Source organism: Ylistrum balloti, unplaced genomic scaffold (genome assembly GCF_031769215.1).
Source record: "Ylistrum balloti isolate Yb309-2 unplaced genomic scaffold, AGI_CSIRO_Ybal_v1 Utg369802, whole genome shotgun sequence".
In the NCBI taxonomy this organism is placed as follows: Eukaryota; Metazoa; Mollusca; class Bivalvia; order Pectinida; family Pectinidae; genus Ylistrum; species Ylistrum balloti.
Genome location: NW_026781979.1, coordinates 1639226 through 1660445, shown reverse-complemented (window position 1 = coordinate 1660445; position 21220 = coordinate 1639226). Strand labels below are relative to the sequence as shown.

The 21220-nt window shown below is 38.3% G+C and overlaps 1 protein-coding gene across 6 annotated transcripts in view; it reads left to right on the top strand.

Annotated features, from left to right (window-relative positions):
• The window catches only part of LOC132544559 (neuronal acetylcholine receptor subunit alpha-10-like), a 201414-nt gene that overhangs the window by 121970 nt on the left and 58224 nt on the right, over positions 1-21220 (top strand). For all 6 annotated transcript variants that reach the window (XM_060208173.1, XM_060208174.1, XM_060208175.1 and 3 more), the window contains one exon: positions 10914-11131. In XM_060208173.1, coding sequence (XP_060064156.1) covers positions 10914-11131 — 218 coding nt within the window. The remainder of the gene's footprint in view (positions 1-10913; positions 11132-21220) is intronic.

Sequence of the window (21220 nt, the reverse complement as noted above, 5' to 3'; positions counted from 1 at the left end):
TGACCACTGTTCTGTAAGTGTCTGAGGTACTTTAAAGCAATCAGTGAGTGACCCCATCGTGCAAGGACAAAACCTTCTTAAGCTCGTAGCTGCTAGAAAAAAACAGTACCATTAACAAAACAAAGAATCACGATAAAAACAAATATACGAGAACAACGCTGAAGGAATCCGTATATTGGTGTCTTACTGAAAAGATATGTCTGTGTCTTGTTATCTGTGGTGGTTTATGCCGAAAGTTCACTGTGGTGAAATAGCCGACGCACTGACATATCACTTCATAGCTTTATCACAGTAAAGGATTTGTCCCCATTGCGGTCTAATCCTTATTGACTGAGGTTCACATGGCGGATGTCGTCCATGAAGCAGACGCTTACTTTTATTGAACCCCTGGTCTTATTCTCCTTTTACTTTGTTCATGAGTCTCCATTTAAATCTTTCTTTGTTTCATGTTTTCAGTGAATTTGAGTTTGAATAACGATTACTAATACGTATGTTGACACGTTTGTATTTTCTGGCCTTGACTTCCCGAGCACCGTTTCGATCGGTAGTCTGTCCGACTGTCCATGCTATCGTCATTCTCCGTTCGTCTATCTGCCTTGTCATTTGTCTTCAGAAGTGCCCGTCACATCCAAAGTCTGAGACACATGGAACTGCAGTGAACACTCTCTTGAGCTATAGCCACTGTTGAGAAAGGAACTATTTCCGAACTATAACAAAAAACAAATTGCACCGCCTAGAAATCTCGACCGACGCATCAGCTGCATATCGCATACCTATTTGACACTCCCTGATGCTAATAGCTTTTCTTGGTAGCTAATGTTTATCATAAACAGATACATACTGATATGTGTACAAGTGTAACGACGAGGTTCTTATGTACAAAGAGTCATTTGTCTCATAGAATAAAAAAACAAGAAAGAAAATATCGACATTTCAAGGGAATCTTAATTCAGTTAAAATTCGGTAAAATTTTGGCAAAATTTCACCAAAAACCAACTTTACGGATGATTAACTCAGCCGTTCCAGTATAATAGTTGTGGCGGACAACGTTAACGTTAGACAATATATGGCGTGCGGACGACATGTGTAAAATTGATGTACGAGATTCAGACGATTGGATAAATGTGTAACCATCTACAATAGTTTATGATATTTTCGGGTGAAAAATCAAGAAAAGGGTAAGGCCTGATGTATGCCAGTTACGTGTCGTGGTGAACGTTTATGTATCTTTAAATATTTTAGACACATTTAGATTTATAATGTACCACTTAAAGGCGTTAAGTTTTAAATATTTGGCTAGCGATGGTCTTCGTTACTGATGAAACACTTGTCATGGCGTTTGCCTGCGTTAATGATGAACCACTTGTCGTGATGTTTGCCTGCGTTACTGATGAAACACTTGTGGCGTTTGCCTGCGTTACTGATGGAACACTTGTCGTGGTGTTTGCCTGCGTTACTGATGAAACACTTGTTGTGGTGTTTGCCTGCGTTACTGATGAACCACTTGTCGTGATGTTTGCCTGCGTTACTGATGAACCACTTGTCATGGCGTTTGCCTGCGTTGATGATGAACCACTTGTCATGGCGTTTGCCTGCGTTACTGATGAACCACTTGTCGTGATGTTTGCCTGCGTTACTGATGAACCACTTGTCATGGCGTTTGCCTGCGTTGATGATGAACCACTTGTCATGGCGTTTGCCTGCGTTACTGATGAACCACTTGTCGTGATGTTTGCCTGCGTTACTGATGAACCACTTGTAGTGGCGTTTGCCTGCGTTGATGATGAACCACTTGTCGTGGCGTTTGCCTGCGTTACTGATGAACCACTTGTCGTGGCGTTTGCCTGCGTTAATGATGAACCACTTGTCATGGTGTTTGCCTGCGTTACTGATGAACCACTAGTTGTGATATTGGCCTGCGTTTTTTATTGAGTTGTGGTGATGCCCTTCGTTTTTCATAGACTTCTAGTCGTGATGATGTCCTACGACATATATGGATTGCTAGCCGAGTAGATGCCTTATGACGTAAATAAAATGCAGTCCGAGTAGATGCCTTATGACGTAAATAAACTGTTGGCCGAGTAGATGCCTTATGACGTAAATAAACTGTTGGCAGAGTAGATGCCTTATGACGTAAATAAACTGCTGGCCGAGTAGATGCCTTATGACGTAAATAAACTGCGAGCTAAGATGATGCCTTATGACTAAATAAACTATTGGCAGAGTAGATGCCTTATGACGTAAATAAACTGATGGCCGAGTAGATGCCTTATGACGTAAATAAACTGCTAGCTAAGATGATGCCTTATGACGTAAATAAACTGATGGCCGAGTAGATGCCTTATGACGTAAATAAACTGCTAGCTAAGATGATGCCTTATGACGTAAATAAACTGATGGCCGAGATGATGCCTTATGACGTAAATAAACTGCTAGCTAAGATGATGCCTTAACTGATGGCCGAGATGATGCCTTATGACGTAAATAAACTGCTAGCTAAGATGATGCCTTATGACGTAAATAAACTGATGGCCGAGATGATGCCTTATGACGTAAATAAACTGCTAGCCGAGTAGATGCCTTATAACGTAAATAAAATGCAGTCCGAGTAGATGCCTTATGACGTAAATAAACTGTTGGCCGAGTAGATGCCTTATGACGTAAATAAACTGTTGGCCGAGTAGATGCCTTATGACGTAAATAAACTGTTGGCAGAGTAGATGCCTTATGACGTAAATAAACTGTTGGCAGAGTAGATGCCTTATGACGTAAATAAACTGCTGGCCGAGTAGATGCCTTATGACGTAAATAAACTGATGGCCGAGATGATGCCTTATGACGTAAATAAACTGCTAGCTAAGATGATGCCTTATGACGTAAATAAACTGATGGCCGAGATGATGCCTTATGACGTAAATAAACTGCTAGCTAAGATGATGCCTTATGACGTAAATAAACTGATGGCCGAGATGATGCCTTATGACGTAAATAAACTGCTAGCTAAGATGATGCCTTATGACGTAAATAAACTGATGGCCGAGATGATGCCTTATGACGTAAATAAACTGCTAGCTAAGATGATGCCTTATAACGTAAATAAACTGCTAGTGAAGTAGATTCCTGTCGGTACTTACACACTACGTACTGATAGCCTTGAGGAGGTGATGCCCCAATGTTGATGGAAAGGTCCATTACGGACATTGATGGCTATTAATGTAGCGTATAATCGGATGGAATCAACTTTTAGGATCTTCAACTGCTTGATTAGACAGGCAACATGTCTGTGTCCAGCACTATGTGCATACCATAGGTTTAATTTCTGTTCGTGGAACGTTCAATTTTATCCATGATTAGATAAACATGAGTAGAGCTAGGCCGATCTGAATACATATCGACCACGCGGTTACCGTAAGATGTATGTATCTGTCTGTGGGTCTGTCTGTCTGTCTCGTCTGGGACTAGCGCACGCTCCACTTCCTTCCCACACAAAGTTACATCATTGACGTCGCTCGTATGTACTTAATGATAATTCGTAACCTAGATAGAACCCACCCTGTCAGTGATCTCCATCTTGGGTAGATTGCTAAAGACATTTTCCTATACATATGCTATGTTGGACGTGGGTTCGGGATGTAGAGAAGTGAAGAAATCCAAGGACGCCCACACAGACAACACGGTCAACAATAGTTTTGTGATCTGATCTGTGTCTATCGTAGATAAGATTCCTATGAGAAATGCCCAGCTGTGTACAGCATGGTCCAGCGGGCTATATTCCAGCACTGGAAAGGTACATTGCCCAGAGTATCTGTATCAGCAATGTCCGCTTACAGTTGCACACACCTCGTATAGTGCTGTGGCATACCAGCATAATGAGCAAAACAAATTGGAAGAGGTGTATCGTGTCAAATATATATAATAGTTGTTTACAGGAAATATGACAAGGTTTACTTGTAGAATTTCTAACACCACGTTATTCGTGAATACTGCATGTGCTATCTCCAAACATTTGGTAACCAAATAATCCGACATATAAACGACACGGTTGCGTAGGTAACAGTTTGACGAATGTCATAAAAGAGGTTGATGACGTAGATGAAAAAGTATTTATGACGTTTTTGTTTCATATCTCTGTGACAGACTATAGCTATCCCTGGTACTTGTGACGTCACGACCACGTTATGGGCCCTGAGACAGTCCATAGCTACCATGGTACTTATGAGGTTACGACCACGTTATAGGCCCTGAGACAGACCATAGCTTGCCCTCGTACTTATGACGTCACGACGACGTTATAGGCCATGAGACGTTGCTGCCATTATCAATGAGGCCTTTGATGGCATCACTCTACCAATTTTCTCTTTGACGTCATCACGTCATCACAGGTCTTTGTGGTATTACCGTTGTTGTTATGCACCCTTGTGGCATAGCGTCGAGTTTTGTACGACGACACCGGAACCTGTGTAGTTTTTTTATTCTCTGGCTTGCGTTTGTAGTTTATGGTACAAATGCGTTAATGTTTTGCAGTTTCAGCGTTGGGTTCGCATTGATTCCTTACGTGTAATTGGTTGATTAACGTGTACCTTAAATAGTTATTGAATTTTGAAGAACTTTTCGTGAAATGAAATCTACTTAATCTTCATTTAGAATGCAGCTGGGATTTTTCACGGGTTACAGTACATGGTTGGTTCGAAGGCACACGTTTCTTGATGGAAAAATGACGCTAAATGCCGTCTGTTTTGCTGTTCTTACATTAGAATATGTTGGAAGAGGTAGATGAATCAGTGCAAAATTGATTCAATCACTGTTCTCAAACTTGAATAACACAAATTAATTATATTGTATTTTTTTTCTGAAAAAGAAGTGTCACTTTAGTTGAAAAGTAAATTGACACAAAGTAAGTATGTGTGTGTGTGTGGTTGTATATATATTTGTTTAAATAATATTAAAGTTTAACTGACGAAAGTTAAATATTAGAATAAGTTTTGTGTGACGGGAATCAATCACGATATTTTTTGTTTACTAGACAGAAGCTACAACGAGGCAAGAGTTTAACCCAATGTTTGGCTGTTTACTCGGTATTTTGCTAACATTTTCCACTTTATCTTTAACCGTAAGTGTTTAAGTCCTTTCTGTGTAGTCTTTAAATACAGGTGTTGAAATCCTTTCAGTATAATACAAAGACATTCACTTATAGAGTGGCATTGATTATCGGCGGGAGGCAGTCGGGTCGTGAGAACCGGTGCTGTTAGGGGATGTGGTGTACATAAGGCTGGCTGGTACTACGATAGGTACAGAAACACAATGAGAAACATACGTCAGCTTATGAAGACTTAAGTGTTGAAATGCTTTTCATGTGTGTTGATCCATTGTCATAGTGTATTTCAATGGAAATTCTAATCTAAGTCTTACCGTAATATTGATCTTATAGAAGCATGGCAAAGACAATGATGGCGATACCACGGGAGATCTTCGTGATTTTAGTTTTACTGCAACAAGCAAGGAATGACAATCACAACACAGTGAATGTCATGGTATTTGTAGCTATCACATTTGTCGATTAAGAAATACGAACGACTTTCAAAGATATAAATATCTGATCGAAAAGAGCTCTTGTTCTTGTTTTCTCACCTTCTCGTTTGATTACAAAAGATACAGCAAAGCAATATTTGCGTTGCCCACACCCAAATATATGAAGCAGAACATTAGGGTTTTACCGCTGAACTTTCATAGCACCATGGAAGGTGAAAAACTGACTTTCAGTTCGTATACGAAAAACTCCAGCAGGTGCGGTACAGTTTTACTTTCGGTCTGGCTTTAGATTTGAAAACTATATCGATTAAAACGCTACATGTCAGCCTTACTGTGTATCGATAATCGTGATACTTCCATTGACACTATATCTTTTGACGTGACTGTAAACAATAAGAAAAAATGAAGCGAATATTGTACACTAAACTTGTGTGCTCTTGTCTTCCGGATATTGGCCTAATGGTATTTTTACTGACGTTGTGTCGTCCTGGAGGGTAAACATTATGGAGGTGTGTCCTTCCAAAGTACATACTCAGTGGAGTTGTGTTCTATTCAATTGTTGACTAACTTTACTGGAGTTTCTTTCCAACCCAACTGACTCACTGAAGTTGTCTTTTTCCAAATGTGTCATAAACCAGAGTCAATTTACTGAAGTGTCTTTCCTATTCAAATGTAGACAAATTTAAGGTATGTCTGACAATAGAAATATTCTGGATGTATAAAAAATTAAAAGTAGATATCGCGCTCTAACAGGAAGGTGTGTAAAATAAAAAGTAGGTATCGCGCTCTAACAGGAAGGTGGTTAAAATTAAAAGAATGCATCGCGTTTTAACAGGAAGGTGTGCAAAATAAAAAGTAGGTATCGCGCTCTAACAGGAAGGTGGTTAAAATTAAAAGAAGGCGTGTAAAATAAAAAGAAGGTTTCGCGTTCTAACAGGAAGGTGTGTAAAATAAAAAGTAGGTATCGTGCTCTAACAGAAATGTGTGTAAAATTAAAAGAATGCATCGCGTTTTAACAGGAAGGTGTGCAAAATATTAAAAGTAGGTTTCACTCTCTAACAGGAAGGTGTGTAAAATTAAAAGAAGGTTTCGCGTTCTAACAGGAAGGTGTGTAAAATAAAAAGAAGGCTTCGCTCTCTAAAAGGAAGGTGTGTAAAATTGAAAGAAGGTTTCGCGTTCTAACAGGAAGGTGTGTAAAATTAAAAGAATGCATCGCGTTCTAACAGGAAGGTGTGCAAAATTAAAAGAAGGTTTCGCGTTCTAACAGGAAGGTGTGTAAAATAAAAAGAAGGCTTCGCTCTCTAAAAGGAAGGTGTGTAAAATTGAAAGAAGGTTTCAACAGGAAGGTGTGTAAAATTAAAAGAATGAAGGTGTGTAAAATTAAAAGAAGGTTTCGCTTCTAACAGGAAGGTGTGTAAAATAAAAAGAAGGCTTCGCTCTCTAAAAGGAAGGTGTGTAAAATTGAAAGAAGGTTTCGCGTTCTAACAGGAAGGTGTGTAAAATTAAAAGAATGCATCGCGTTCTAACAGGAAGGTGTGCAAAATTAAAAGTAGGTTTCGCTCTCTAACAGGAAGGTGTGTAAAATAAAAAGAAGGCTTCGCTCTCTAAAAGGAAGGTGTGTAAAATTGAAAGAAGGTGTGTGAAATTAAAAGTAAGTATCGCCTCTAACAGGAAGGTGTGTAAAATTAAAAGTAGGTTTTGCTCTCTAACAGGAAGTTGTGTAAAATTAAAAGTAGGTTTCGCTCTCTAACAGGAAGGTGTGTAAAATTAAAAGTAGGTTTCGCTCTCTAACAGGAAGGTGTGTAAAATTAAAAGTAGGTTTCGCTCTCTAACAGGAAGGTGTGTAAAATTAAAAGTAGGTTTCGCTCTCTAACAGGAAGGTGTGTAAAATTAAAAGTAGGTTTCGCTCTCTCACAGGAAGGTGTGCAAAATTAAATGTAGGTTTCGCTCTCTAACAGGAAGGTGTGCAAAATTAAAGTAGGTATCGCGCTCTAACAGGAAGGTGTGTAAAATAAAAAGTAGGTTTCGCTTTCTAACAGGAAGGTGTGTAAAATAAAAAGTAGGTTTCGCTCTCTAAGAGGAGTCGTCAGAATCAATCAACTGGATCGTGGGAGCCTTAATGTGGAATCAGAGTCAATCCACTGGATCTTTTGGGTACTGAAAAGACGTGAATATAAATCGTAGATCCTGAGGGGCTTTAACAGAACTTGCGGATTCTGTTGAATAATTCAGTAGTTGACGTGTCGTTTGCCTTCAAGCACAGTCGATTTTATCAACAGCCTGACAAACCATCAACCTGACAAAGTAAATGTCAACTAATATGGAAACTTATTAATCTAATCATTTTAAATATTGTTTTGCATTATTTTGAATCGAGTCTTCGTATTGTGTTCCGCCGTGTCAGTGTTCGTGCCAGCCGAGCGAGCAATACTACTGTAAACGAGGGAAACACTATTACAATGCTATCGTATCGATTTTAAACTCGAGCGAACGTAAAATGACATGCATTTCATTACAACCATCGTCAGCATTCAGCTCCAGCTGTACGTTTGATGTGCCATCAAAGTAAAAGTTTCTACAAAACAAAAGCCTAATTAAATTTCATACTGCTGTGATCAACGATACGTCACAAGTAGCTTTAGTTCTGAGTAAGACCCACAGTGTTAATTGAATTGATGAATATCTCGCTGTTTATACCGACTTACTTGTAAAGTCATATTATAATATAAATGACTTTTCCAAAAAGCGTTTTAATCTGTTTACAAATATTGACATTGTTACGCATTGTTATTTATTTATACCATCTTTTTTTATTTCAGTACAAACTAGGACTAACAATAGCAACACACTGTATATGGGTAAACAAACTCGGTGTGACGATCTATTGTACATGTTACAGATAGATCTTGTCGATTGTAGTCAATGAATTCACTGAAATGTTACATATTGTACGCGTAGATTACATGGATAGTTCACAAAAGATAGAACTATGTTATTTAGTAAACGAAATGTTGCGAGCGCATGAACATTTCAACATTTAAAAAAAGTTTAGCAAATATCGTTTGTGCAGTTTATTTGAATTCTAAATGCAAATAAAAAAATCAGTTTATAGTGATGTTACAAACAGGGATATCTGTCCGAAAATCTATAATGAAAAAGAGGATTGTTGCATGTAGACAGCCGACCTAATATACTTACTTAGTGAATTAGAATCACCTGCCGGCGAGTTGGTCAGTCTGTCGCTCTCACCGCTGGTCACTTTATCCACAGCCATTTGTATATTTTACACTTTTTTGTGGTTTCCAGCTAGCGTACAAATCTTCAATATCTTTCACTTTCAAGTCGAAACCCACCTATGAAATCATTTTAGAGAACATTGCAACCAAGCATTTTCTATTAAGCTTATCCATTATATTACATTTAATATAAGTACTGATGCTGGAGATCAACCCATTCACTAATGTAATATTTTTTGTATGTACCACTAGTGTAATATACCATAGAGCGTTTTTCATTGGCCGAGCCAGTAAGAAATCGATTTTGACTTCACGATATTGACAATGATGTTAGGTCTTGATTTGAAAACGGCGCAGCAAAACGGTTGCCTCCGTTTGATTTAGTCATTCACATCTTGACGTTAAAATCTGTCAAAATGACACTTTTCTAAGTGATAAATAGTATCTGAAATTTTGTTTTCATTTCAGTGAAATTTTATTGAACTCATCTCGAAGTTTCAATATTTGGTAGCCTCAAAAACTTCTTAAACTCATTTCATGAAATCTTATATGAAATGAAAACTCGTTTGAGATCCTGTATTTATCAGATAAAATCTTCGTGTTAAATTTTACGTTGTCCAGCTTGCATCCAGACCCCAGATTCTCAAAGCTTGGTTAGGATCTCAAAGTGTTGCCACTTAAAAGATCATGAATTTCCAAATTAAAACTGACACCCAAAATATATCAGTCTATAGTGTCTGTAGTTGTGGAATGATAAAATCTCTTCTCAATTAGGTACAGTTTATAGATGAAAATTTTGGCTGGTTTACTCTCAGCAATGTTTGATCAAAGATTGTCATTGGATTCCAATGGAATGCAGCTACTTTGTGGAATGTCGCTTTTAATGGACAACTTCTAAAAAGGCATGCTCGTCTCTATTGGTTGGGATGTAATTGGCACCGCTTTACCTTATGCCTAATAATTTATGAAAGGTTACCTAAGTACACAAGTAAAAAGAGAGCGTATCTACATCGACGGGAACAGATGAAAACTCCATTAGCATAGGTATTGTGTTTTCTTTAGACTTGGTAAACCATGTGTGACTTTGTCTATCATTGCTACCTTGAGTTGTCAAATTCCAATACCGTCTGCCTCACCCATTCCGTTCTTATTGTGCGATTCCTACAACCGGAGACGGAAATAGCGCCCATATTATAATATAGTCTAATCATACTATGTAAAACATGCTGTCACGCTGGTATGCGTTTCTTTTTCGCAGAATCAACTTCTTTGGACGCAAAGAAAATATGATGATAATACTCATAACATGTATATTATCTTAAAAACTGATTTTCGGCAATTCTAGTTAACTTCAAAATATATATGCTTATATGTACACAAGTAGTTAATATGCGATCCACTCCTCCATTATGATTCGAATTATATTGAAAAAAAATCCCATGAACCATTACGCCTCAGATGTATGGGATGGTTTCTCTTTAAAAGCCATTTGTGATTAGATCGAATCGAAGTGATATGATTTTCAGACCGTTTACAATATTGTGTTATTGCTTCCTTGATACGGAAAATGCTGAAAATGGACTTCCTTGTCTTGTCATTAATCATATTGCTTTCTATCTTCCCACGGCGCCAAGATGAACCATGGTTAATCTCATTGATACTAATGCTACATGTGTGATCAATGACCCTGTCCCCCTCAATCTGCTCAATTAATACATGTACCGATACTACATCGTACAGACGGCAACAGAATTATTGTATGCATATAGCTTTTAACATTATGGTGTGGTGACAAGACCAACTCTCTCCGAGATTAACCTTGAATCAATTACAATACCGATTGTCAATACTCCTGCATGACCTTAATTCATAAATTACAGACAGCTACAGCCTACACGTGTCACCAAGATGACCTTGACGTTAAGAGTTATACATATATTCTGTTATAGAATACAAGTAACTAGTGATGATGTTATTCGTCCTAGTGACTTTGACCTCGTGTAATGTACCTTTACCCTTGTGACCTTGATATTGTGTGGTGTCCTTACTCTGCTGGTCTTGGTCCTGATTTATATGTTAACCATGGTGACCTTGAACCTGTGTTATATCTTTACCCTATTGACCTTGACCTTATTTTGTATATTGCAGGTACCCACCAGCACCGCCACCACTTCCCAGAGGTATTTTCAGAGGAAGACCGCCTCATCAAGTACCTACTACGTATCAACTCCGTTCGATCTCTATATAGTCGACCAGTGCTGAATTATTCTGATTCTGTAAACGTGAAATTCGGATTACAACTTATACAAATCATGGACCTTAACGAACGAGATCAAGTGCTCACACTCAATGTCTGGTCACATTATGTAAGTATCTGCTTTTCCCTACATCTTTTTATTGTACTGTGTTTACATTTAGTACGGTTTGGAAATCTTATAGAAAATGTTTGCATGCAATACTGTTTTGACCCAGTATATCGACAAGCGATTAAGAAATAACTGTTGACGTCAACAATTCTATATTAACCAACACTTACTAGGTTATCATATTAAACTTTAAGGATGCGAAATCCTGCTATTCCAAACAAACGAGAGATATCCTTGTTCACCAAGTCTAATTACAGCGATGCTATACAACACAAAATCAACTTCAGGCACCCTTCTACTGCAGAAACATTCGGGAGATACCCAATACAAAATAATTATGATATATCCAGTGGTATCATCTTTCACCAGTTCTGATTAATAAGGAGACACGTTTACATAATTGTTTATAATTTAAACATACACCCTTCCACCTGGACCGCAGAGAGATATTCCGATAGGTGGAATGTAGATAATTGAGTCTATCGCGATATTGAAACGCAGCGTTTGTGAGCCATTTAAGTCTATCTAGAAAATTGCTTTATGGAATCTACAGTGTGCCTCGTCAGATATGCATAATTGTATAAAATAATTTGAAAATATATATGAATAATAAGAGATAGATGTGGTTACATTTCACTAAAGAGTTTGGAATAACACCAGAATTTGTATATGAACGTGACTGCAACGCATAGATTGTCTTGTCACGTGATCGACGTGGTGTGTACTATTACATATACATATATGCAGATTGTTACTTATTTGTAAGGGAAACCCTCACTTTTATACATAAACCATTGCTTTGTTATTAAATCTGACGTTTAATTTCCTGTCGAGTTTGGTCTGTAGACAGACAGCGTTCAAACCAAGGGGCTGACCAGAGACAAGTCTGTCATAGGAAGGCTGATAAATCAAATTACTTCTGGGAACCCACAGACTGGACCCTCATCCCTTTTGATTGAAGTCTGTTCCGAGGAATTATTGTCGGGTTAAGATTCATGTGCCACCATCCGTGGCGTGAAAACAGAGCCTCGGACTGCTGGACCTCGGACAGAGACGCGGCGCTGGCGGTCACACACGCGCACTTCTCGGGAACGGGCCGCTTTACCTCCCTGACAATTTATCAGTAATATACTCGGGATATTATTGGATGTTGGTCGCCTTTCGTATTTCATTATTTTAAAATCATTTTACCGGAATTCCTTATTGATTTAAATAACAATTAGAAGACACATTGCCCACCTTGTCTACACAGGGATCACTTTCGTAACCTGGAATAAACTACACCAAGTTAATTAAATCTTATTTAATTGCAAACGACCAAACACATTATAGATGTATAACGTGAATTTTGACGCCACAAAATCGAAAATGTATATCTGAGTCTGTCAGAGTCGTGTGCGGATATATCTCATCCTCGAAGTACACTCAAACCGACGATGGCAAATACAACTTGTTACAAGGACGCATTGCCGATGTCATTAACGTTATATGTGTATGTAATAGCACCAAAAGTGTTTATGCGAGGGATAAACTGTATGGTAAAATCGCGATAATCCGGACGCTGAGAATCAGGACAACTCACGGTATCTAAACAGAAGGAATAACATTACGACCAGTAAGTTGTGTGACAGTAGCTCTGGTGACGAGGAAGTCGTGTGACAGTAACTCTGGTGACGAGGAAGTCGTGTGACAGTAACTCCGGTGACCAGTTAGATGTGTGACAGTAGCTCTGGTGACGAGGAAGTCGTGTGACAGTAGCTCTGGTGACCAGTTAGATGTGTGACATAACTGGTGACCAGTTAGATGTGTGACAGTAACTCTGGTGACGAGAAGTCGTGTGACAGTAACTCTGGTATTAGATGTGTGACATAGCTCTGGTGACGCACAGTAACTCTGCCATGTGTGTGACATAGCTCTGGTGACCAGTTAGGTCCAAATGTGTGACATAGCTCTGTGACGTTAGATGTGTGACATGTCTGGTGATCGTGTGACAGTAACTCTGGTGACCAGTGTGTGTGACAGTAACGTGACTTGTGTGAGATGTGTGACAGTAACTCTGGTGACCAGTTAGATGTGTGACAGTAACTCTGGTGACGAGGAAGTCGTGTGACAGTAACTCTGGTGACCAGTTAGATGTGTGACAGTAACTCTGGTGACGAGGAAGTCGTGTGACAGTAACTCTGGTGACCAGTTAGATGTGTGACAGTAACTCTGGTGACGAGGAAGTGACAGTAACTCTGGTGACCAGTTAGATGTGTGACAGTAACTCTGGTAACTCTGGTGACGAGGACCAGTAACTCTGGTGAGTAGATGTGTGACATGTCTGGTGACCAGTTAGATGTGTGACAGTAACTCGTGTGACAGTAACTCCGGTGACCAGTTAGATGTGTGACAGTAGCTCTGGTGACGAGGAAGTTGTGTGACAGTAGCTCTGGTGACGAGGAAGTCGTGTGACAGTAACTCTGGTGACCAGTTAGATGTGTGACAGTAACTCTGGTGACGAGGAAGTCGTGTGACAGTACCAGTTAGATGTGTGACATAGCTGGTGACGAGGAAGTCGTGTGACAGTAACTAGCTCTGGTGACCAGTTAGATGTGTGACATAGCTCTGGTGACGAGGAAGTCGTGTGACAGTAACTCTGGTGACCAGTTAGATGTGTGACAGTAACTCTGGTGACGAGGAAGTCGTGTGACAGTAACTCTGGTGACCAGGTAGATGTGTGACAGTAACTCTGGTGACGAAGTCGTGTGACAGTAACTCTGAAGAGGAAGTGTGACAATAACTCTGGTGACGAGGAAGTCGTGTGACAGTAACTCTGGTGACCAGTTAGATGTGTGACAGTAACTCTGGTGACGAGGAAGTCGTGTGACAATAACTCTGGTGACGAGGAAGTCGTGTGACAGTAACTCTGGTGACGAGGAAGTTGTGTGACAGTAACTCTGGTGACGAGGAAGTCGTGTGACAGTAACTCTGGTGACCAGTTAGATGTGTGACAGTAACTCTGGTGACGAGGAAGTCATGTGACAGTAACTCTGGTGACCAGTTAGATGTGTGACAGTAACTCTGGTGACGAGGAAGTCGTGTGACAGTAACTCTGGTGACCAGTTAGCTGTTAGATGTGTGACAGTAACTCTGGTGACGAGGAAGTCGTGTGACAGTAACTCTGGTGACCAGTTAGATGTGTGACAGTAACTCTGGTGACGAGGAAGTCGTGTGACAGTAACTCTGGTGACCAGTTAGATGTGTGACATAGCTCTGGTGACGAGGAAGTCGTGTGACAGTAACTCTGGTGACCAGTTAGATGTGTGACATAGCTCTGGTGACGAGGAAGTCGTGTGACAGTAACTCCGGTGACCAGTTAGATGTGTGACAGTGGTGACGAGGAAGTCGTGGGACAGTAACTCTGGTGACCAGTTAGATGTGTGACATAGCTCTGGTGACGAGGAAGTTGTGTGACATAGCTCTGGCGACATGTAAGTTGTACATGTAGTAAAATGAACAAAAATTATGACCGTCATACCGTAAGACGACAGGTATTTTGCATGACGCAAGCCGTGTCGCACGAGGTCCAAATGTCACGCCGTGACGTCATGTCATCCTTATGTTAAAACGTCTTGAGCATGGCGCCCAGTATTCTGTGAGACGTCAATCATGACTACCTTTATATGATTTACTATGCAGTCATCGAACCCTTTATTTAGTTTGAATTTCACAAGTCATGGCGCCCAATATGTTGATTCTACACCAATCATGGTGCAAAGTTAGTTGTACGACCTCAGTCATGGCGCCCAATATGTTGTTCTACACCAATCATGGTGCATAGTTAGTTGTACGACCTCAGTCATGGCGCCCAATATGTTGTTCTACACTAGTCATGGTGCATAGTTAGTTGTACGACCTCAGTCATGGCGCCAATCAGTTATTTATACAACACCAGTCATGGCGCCCAGTTAGTTGTACGACCTCAGTCATGGCGCCCAATATGTTGTTTTACACCAGTCATGGTGCTTAGTTAGTTGTACGACTTCAGTCATGGCGCCCAATATGTTGTTCTACACCAGTCATGGTGCTTAGTTAGTTGTACGACCTCAGTCATGGCGCCAATCAGTTATTTATACAACACCAGTCATGGCGCCCAGTTAGTTGTACGACCTCAGTCATGGCGCCCAATATGTTGTTTTACACCAGTCATGGTGCTTAGTTAGTTGTACGACTTCAGTCATGGCGCCCAATATGTTGTTCTACACCAGTCATGGTGCTTAGTTAGTTGTACGACCTCAGTCATGGCGCCAATCAGTTATTTATACAACACCAGTCATGGCGCCCAGTTAGTTGTACGACCTCAGTCATGGCGCCCAATATGTTGTTTTACACCAGTCATGGTGCTTAGTTAGTTGTACGACTTCAGTCATGGCGCCCAATATGTTGTTCTACACCAGTCATGGTGCTTAGTTAGTTGTACGACCTCAGTCATGGCGCCAATTAGTTATTTATACAGCACCAGTCATGGCGCCCAAAAGTCTGTCTAACTACACCAGTCAAGATGCGCAGTATGTTGTACAGTTGTGGTAACTCACAACGCGCCAAAAACGTGCATTCTAGATTATCTAAAGCCCAACTGTGGGATTGGATTGCATATATTGAGCGGTTTGGTAACAATGTTTGATCTATATGAATGATTGAAGATTAAACTGAAAACTCGTGTAGTTATGACTAGATAGCTACCATAGGCGTATTAAAAGCTGATTGGTGGTTATAAAGGTCATTTTTTACTCGACAGATTTCGAAATAACACCGAGCTCTGCATTTCATGTAAATAACCTTTCTATCATACATGTTTATAGTTTCGCAACATAGAGAGTAGCGAATTACCTTTTTACGGGTTTATGCAAAATATAGGTTAGAATCCCCGTATTTCAAACACAACACTTAAAAATTACCTGAGTACATATTTTGTGTTTACTAAATGATAGCAAAAAATGAAAGTAATTCAGAAATTGCGTGATACTTTAGATGGTTCGTTGCCGAGACAAAAAAAACCCATCCATGTCATGTTTATATATACATGTATAATTTATGAGTGTCTGTAAACAGCACACTTTAATTACGAGTCAATATAACTAGTCAGTCTGTATCTGATAGATCTACACGTGTTTAGCCTGTTAGATGTATTGTTTGATAAGGAAATATACTTAGTTGTACTCTTATATATTTAGAAAATAGATAAACCCTATCCTACACTTATCTAAAAGTCATTTCTAAATTTCTATCAACCATGGCAGAATCACACATTTGTGCGGTCGAACCGCACATCGTGAGCACAGGTGTGCGATAGCTAATTTCGTCCAGTTTTTCTATCGCGCGCACAACGTGCATAAATCGTGCAGACGCCGTGCGTACACCGTTCATATATCGCACATCGTATAGCGTTGTGCGATCCCACACCTGTACTACACTAGTCACGGCGCTCAGTCATAGCGCCCATTAGATATGTCGTACTACATTTGTTACGGCGCTCAGTCATAGCGCCCATTAGATATGTTGTACTACACTAGTCACGGCGCTCAGTCATAGCGCCCATTAGATATGTTGTACTACACTAGTCACGGCGCTCAGTCATAGCGCCCATTAGATATGTTGTACTACACTAGTCACGGCGATCTCAGTTAGATATAGCGCCCATTAGATATGTTGTACTACACTAGTCACGGATATGTCGTACTCATTTGTTACAGTCAATTAGATATGTCGCCCATTAGATATATGTTGTACTACACTAGTCACGGCGCTCAGTCATAGCGCCCATTAGCTATGTTGTACTACACTAGTCACGGCGCTCAGTCATAGCGCCCATTAGATATGTTGTACTACACTAGTAGTCACGGCGCTCAGTCATTAGTCACGGCGCTCATTATATGTTGTACTACACTAGTCACGGCGATCAGTCATAGCGCCCATTAGATATGTCGTACTACATTAGTCACGGCGCTCAGTCATAGCGCCCATTAGATATGTTGTACTACAATAGTCACGGCGCTCAGTCATTAATTATATTGTACATCGGGCAACACCACTCCTGGCGCCTGGTTTGCCGTTCGACCTAAGTCATTGCGCCCATTAGTTACAATGTACATGTTTGTTGGCGCCTAATGGCGCCATTCATGGCGCCCATATGTTGTACGACGGTAGTCATGACGTCTGGTATGTTGTACACAATATCTAGGCTTTATAAATACAAATCTGGCACAAGCTATAAACAAGAGTCTGTGAGATATGAATTTGATTAGTACAGGTAGATCTAGTACTGTGATAGTATATTTAGTACTTAGATACTAGTACTGTGATAGTATATTGATAGTACAGGTAGGTGATAGTATATTTAGTACAGGTAGATCTAGTATAGTATATTTAGTACAGGTAGATCTAGTGATAGTATATTTAGTACAGGTAGATCTAGTACTGTGATAGTATATTTAGTACAGTGTAGTAGTACTGTGATAGTATATTTAGTACAGGTAGATCTAGTACTGTGATAGTATATTTACTGTACAGTAGATCTAGTACTTGATAGTATATTTAGTACACTAGTACTATATTTAGTACTGGTAGTATACAGTACTGTGATAGTATATTTAGTACAGGTAGATCTAGTACTGTGATAGTATATTTAGTACAGGTAGATCTAGTAGTACAGGTAGGTCTAGTACTGTGATAGTATATTTAGTACAGGTAGGTCTAGTACTGTGATAGTATATCTAGTACTGTGATAGTATATTTAGTACAGGTAGATCTAGTACTGTGATAGTATATTTAGTACTGTGATAGTATATTTAGTACAGGTAGGTCTAGTACTGTGATAGTATATCTAGTACTGTGATAGTATATTTAGTACAGGTAGATCTAGTACTGTGTTAGTATATTTCGTACTGTGATAGTATATTTAGTACAGGAAGGTCTAGTACTGTGATAGTATATTTAGTACAGGTAGATCTAGTACTGTGATAGTATATTTAGTACAGGTGTCTAGTACTGTATATATATTTAGTACAGGTAGTATATTTAGTACTGTGTACTGTGATAGTATATTTAGTACAGGTAGTATCTAGTACTGTGATAGTATATTTAGTACTGTGATAGTATATTTAGTACAGGTAGATCTAGTACTGTGATAGTATATTTAGTACAGGAAGGTCTAGTACTGTGATAGTATATTTAGTACAGGTAGATCTAGTACTGTGATAGTATATTTAGTACAGGTAGATCTAGTACTGTGATAGTATATTTAGTACTGTGATAGTATATTTAGTACAGGTAGATCTAGTACTGTGATAGTATATTTAGTACTGTGTAGTATATTTAGTACTGTGATACTGTGATAGTATTTAGTACAGGTAGATCTAGTACTGTGATAGTATATTTAGTACAGGTAGATCTAGTACTGTGATAGTATATTTAGTACAGGTAGATCTAGTACTGTGATAGTATATTTAGTACAGGTAGATCTAGTACTGTGATAGTATATTTAGTACAGGTAGGTCTAGTACTGTGATAGTATATTTAGTACAGGTAGATCTAGTACTGTGATAGTATATTTAGTACAGGTAGATCTAGTACTGTGATAGTATATTTAGTACTGTGTACTGTGATAGTATATTTAGTACAGGTAGATCTAGTACTGTGATAGTATATTTAGTACAGGTAGATCTAGTACTGTGATAGTATATTTAGTACAGGTAGATCTAGTACTGTGATAGTATATTTAGTACTGTGATAGTATATTTAGTACTGTGATAGTATATTTAGTACAGGTAGGTCTAGTACTGTGATAGTATATTTAGTACAGGTAGATCTAGTACTGTGATAGTATATTTAGTACTGTGATAGTATATTTAGTACTGTGATAGTATATTTAGTACTGTGATAGTATATTTAGTACTGTGATAGTATATTTAGTACTGTGATAGGTCTAGTACTGTGATAGTATATTTAGTATTGTGATAGTATATTTAGTACTGTGATAGTATATTTAGTACAGGTAGGTCTAGTACTGTGATAGTATATTTAGTACTGTGATAGTATATTTAGCACTGTGATAGTATATTTAGTACTGTGATAGCATATTTAGTACAGGTAGATCTAGTACTGTGATAGTATATTTAGTACAGGTAGATCTAGTACTGTGATAGTATATTTAGTACAGGTAGTGTACTAGTATATTTAGTACAGTGATAGTATCTAGTACTGTGATAGTATATTTAGTACTGTGATAGTATATTTAGTACAGGTAGATCTAGTCTAGTACTGTGATAGTATATTTAGTACAGGTAGATCTAGTACTGTGATATATTATATTTAGTACAGGTAGATCTAGTACTGTGATAGTATATTGAGTACAGGTAGCTCTAGTACTGTGATAGTATATTTAGTACAGGTAGGTAGATCTAGTACTTAGTATATTTAGTACTGTGATAGTATATTTAGTACTGTGATAGTATATTTAGTACAGGAAGGTCTAGTACTGTGATAGTATATTTAGTACAGGTAGGTCTAGTACTGTGATAGTATATTTAGTACAGGTAGATCTAGTACTGTGATAGTATATTTAGTACAGGTAGATCTAGTACTGTGATAGTATATTTAGTACAGGTAGATCTAGTACTGTATAGTATATTTAGTACAGGTAGATCTAGTACTGTGATAGTATAGTACAGGTAGATCTAGTACTGTGATAGTATATTTAGTACAGGTAGATCTAGTACTGTGATAGTATATTTAGTACAGGTAGATCTAGTACTGTGATAGTATATTTAGTACAGGTAGATCTAGTACTGTGATAGTATATTTAGTACAGGTAGATCTAGTACTGTGATAGTATATTTAGTACTAGATAGTACTGTCAGTGATAGTACTGTGATAGTATATAGTATATTTAGTACAGGTAGATCTAGTACTGTGATAGTATATTTAGTACAGGTAGATCTAGTACTGTGATAGTATATTTAGTACAGGTAGTATATTTAGTACTGTGATAGTATATTTAGTACAGGTAGATCTAGTACTGTGATAGTATATTTAGTACAGGTAGATCTAGTACTGTGATAGTATATTTAGTACAGGTAGATCTAGTACTGTGTTAGTATATTTAGTACTGTGATAGTATTTTTAGTACAGGAAGGTCTAGTACTGTGATAGTATATTTAGTACAGGTAGTGATATAGTATATTTAGTACAGGTAGTGATAGTATATTTAGTACTGTGATAGTATATTTAGTACAGATAGGTCTAGTACTGTGATAGTATATCTAGTACAGGTAGGTCTAGTACTGTGATAGTATATTTAGTACAGGTAGATCTAGTACTGTGATAGTATATTTAGTACAGGTAGATCTAGTACTGTGATAGTATATTTAGTACAGGTAGATCTAGTACTGTGATAGTATATGTTTAGTACAGGTAGATCTAGTACTGTGATTGTATATTTAGTACTGTGATAGTATATTTAGTACAGGTAGATCTAGTACTGTTATAATATATTTAGTACAGGTAGATCTAGTACTGTGATAGTATATTTAGATAGTATATTTAGTACAGGTAGATCTAGTACTGTGATAGTATATTTAGTACTGTGATAGTATATTTAGTACAGGTAGGTCTAGTACTGTGATAGTATATTTAGTACAGGTAGGTCTAGTACTGTGATAGTATATCTAGTACTGTGATAGTATATTTAGTACAGGTAGATCTAGTACTGTGATAGTATATTTAGTACAGGTAGATCTAGTACTGTGATAGTATATTTAGTACAGGTAGATCTAGTACTGTGATAGTATATTTAGTACAGGTAGATCTAGTACTGTGATAGTATATTTAGTACAGGTAGATGTGATAGTATATTTAGTACAGGTAGATAGTACTGTGATAGTATATTTAGTACAGGTAGATCTAGTACTGTGATAGTATATTTAGTACAGGTAGATCTAGTACTGTGATAGTATATTTAGTACAGGTAGATCTAGTACTGTGATAGTATATTTAGTACTGTGATAGTATATTTAGTACAGGAAGGTCTAGTACTGTGATAGTATATTT